General features: G+C 63.4%; 1 protein-coding gene across 1 annotated transcript in view; it reads left to right on the forward strand.

Moving 5' to 3' along the window:
• LOC103810588 (phosphatidylinositol 4-phosphate 3-kinase C2 domain-containing subunit beta-like) overlaps positions 1–273 on the forward strand; it is a gene marked incomplete at both ends in the record, with an annotated part of 4,823 nt that overhangs the window by 4,242 nt on the left and 308 nt on the right. Inside the window, one exon of the mRNA XM_009083495.1 lies at positions 33–234. Coding sequence (XP_009081743.1) covers positions 33–234 — 202 coding nt within the window. The remainder of the gene's footprint in view (positions 1–32; positions 235–273) is intronic.

Below are 273 nucleotides of genomic sequence, written 5' to 3' on the forward strand. Positions count from 1 at the left end.
TCCACGCTGAGCACGTGGTGACCTGATTGCAGGTTGATCGAGTCCAGCCTGGGCAGTGTGGCCACCAAGCTGAACTTCTTCATCCACAACCTGGCACAGATGAAGTTCACGGGCTCCGACGCCCGCCCGACCCTGTCCTTCGCCCCGCGCACGCACAGCATCAAGACGTCCGGCAGGATCCGCGACGTCTTCCTCTGCCGCCACGAGAGGGTCTTCAACCCCAGCAAGGGCTACGTGAGTGGGGACAGCTGGGTACAGGGAAGGGGCACCCCA

This window comes from Acanthisitta chloris, unplaced genomic scaffold, assembly GCF_000695815.1.
Source record: "Acanthisitta chloris isolate BGI_N310 unplaced genomic scaffold, ASM69581v1 scaffold12191, whole genome shotgun sequence".
Classification (NCBI taxonomy): Eukaryota; Metazoa; Chordata; class Aves; order Passeriformes; family Acanthisittidae; genus Acanthisitta; species Acanthisitta chloris.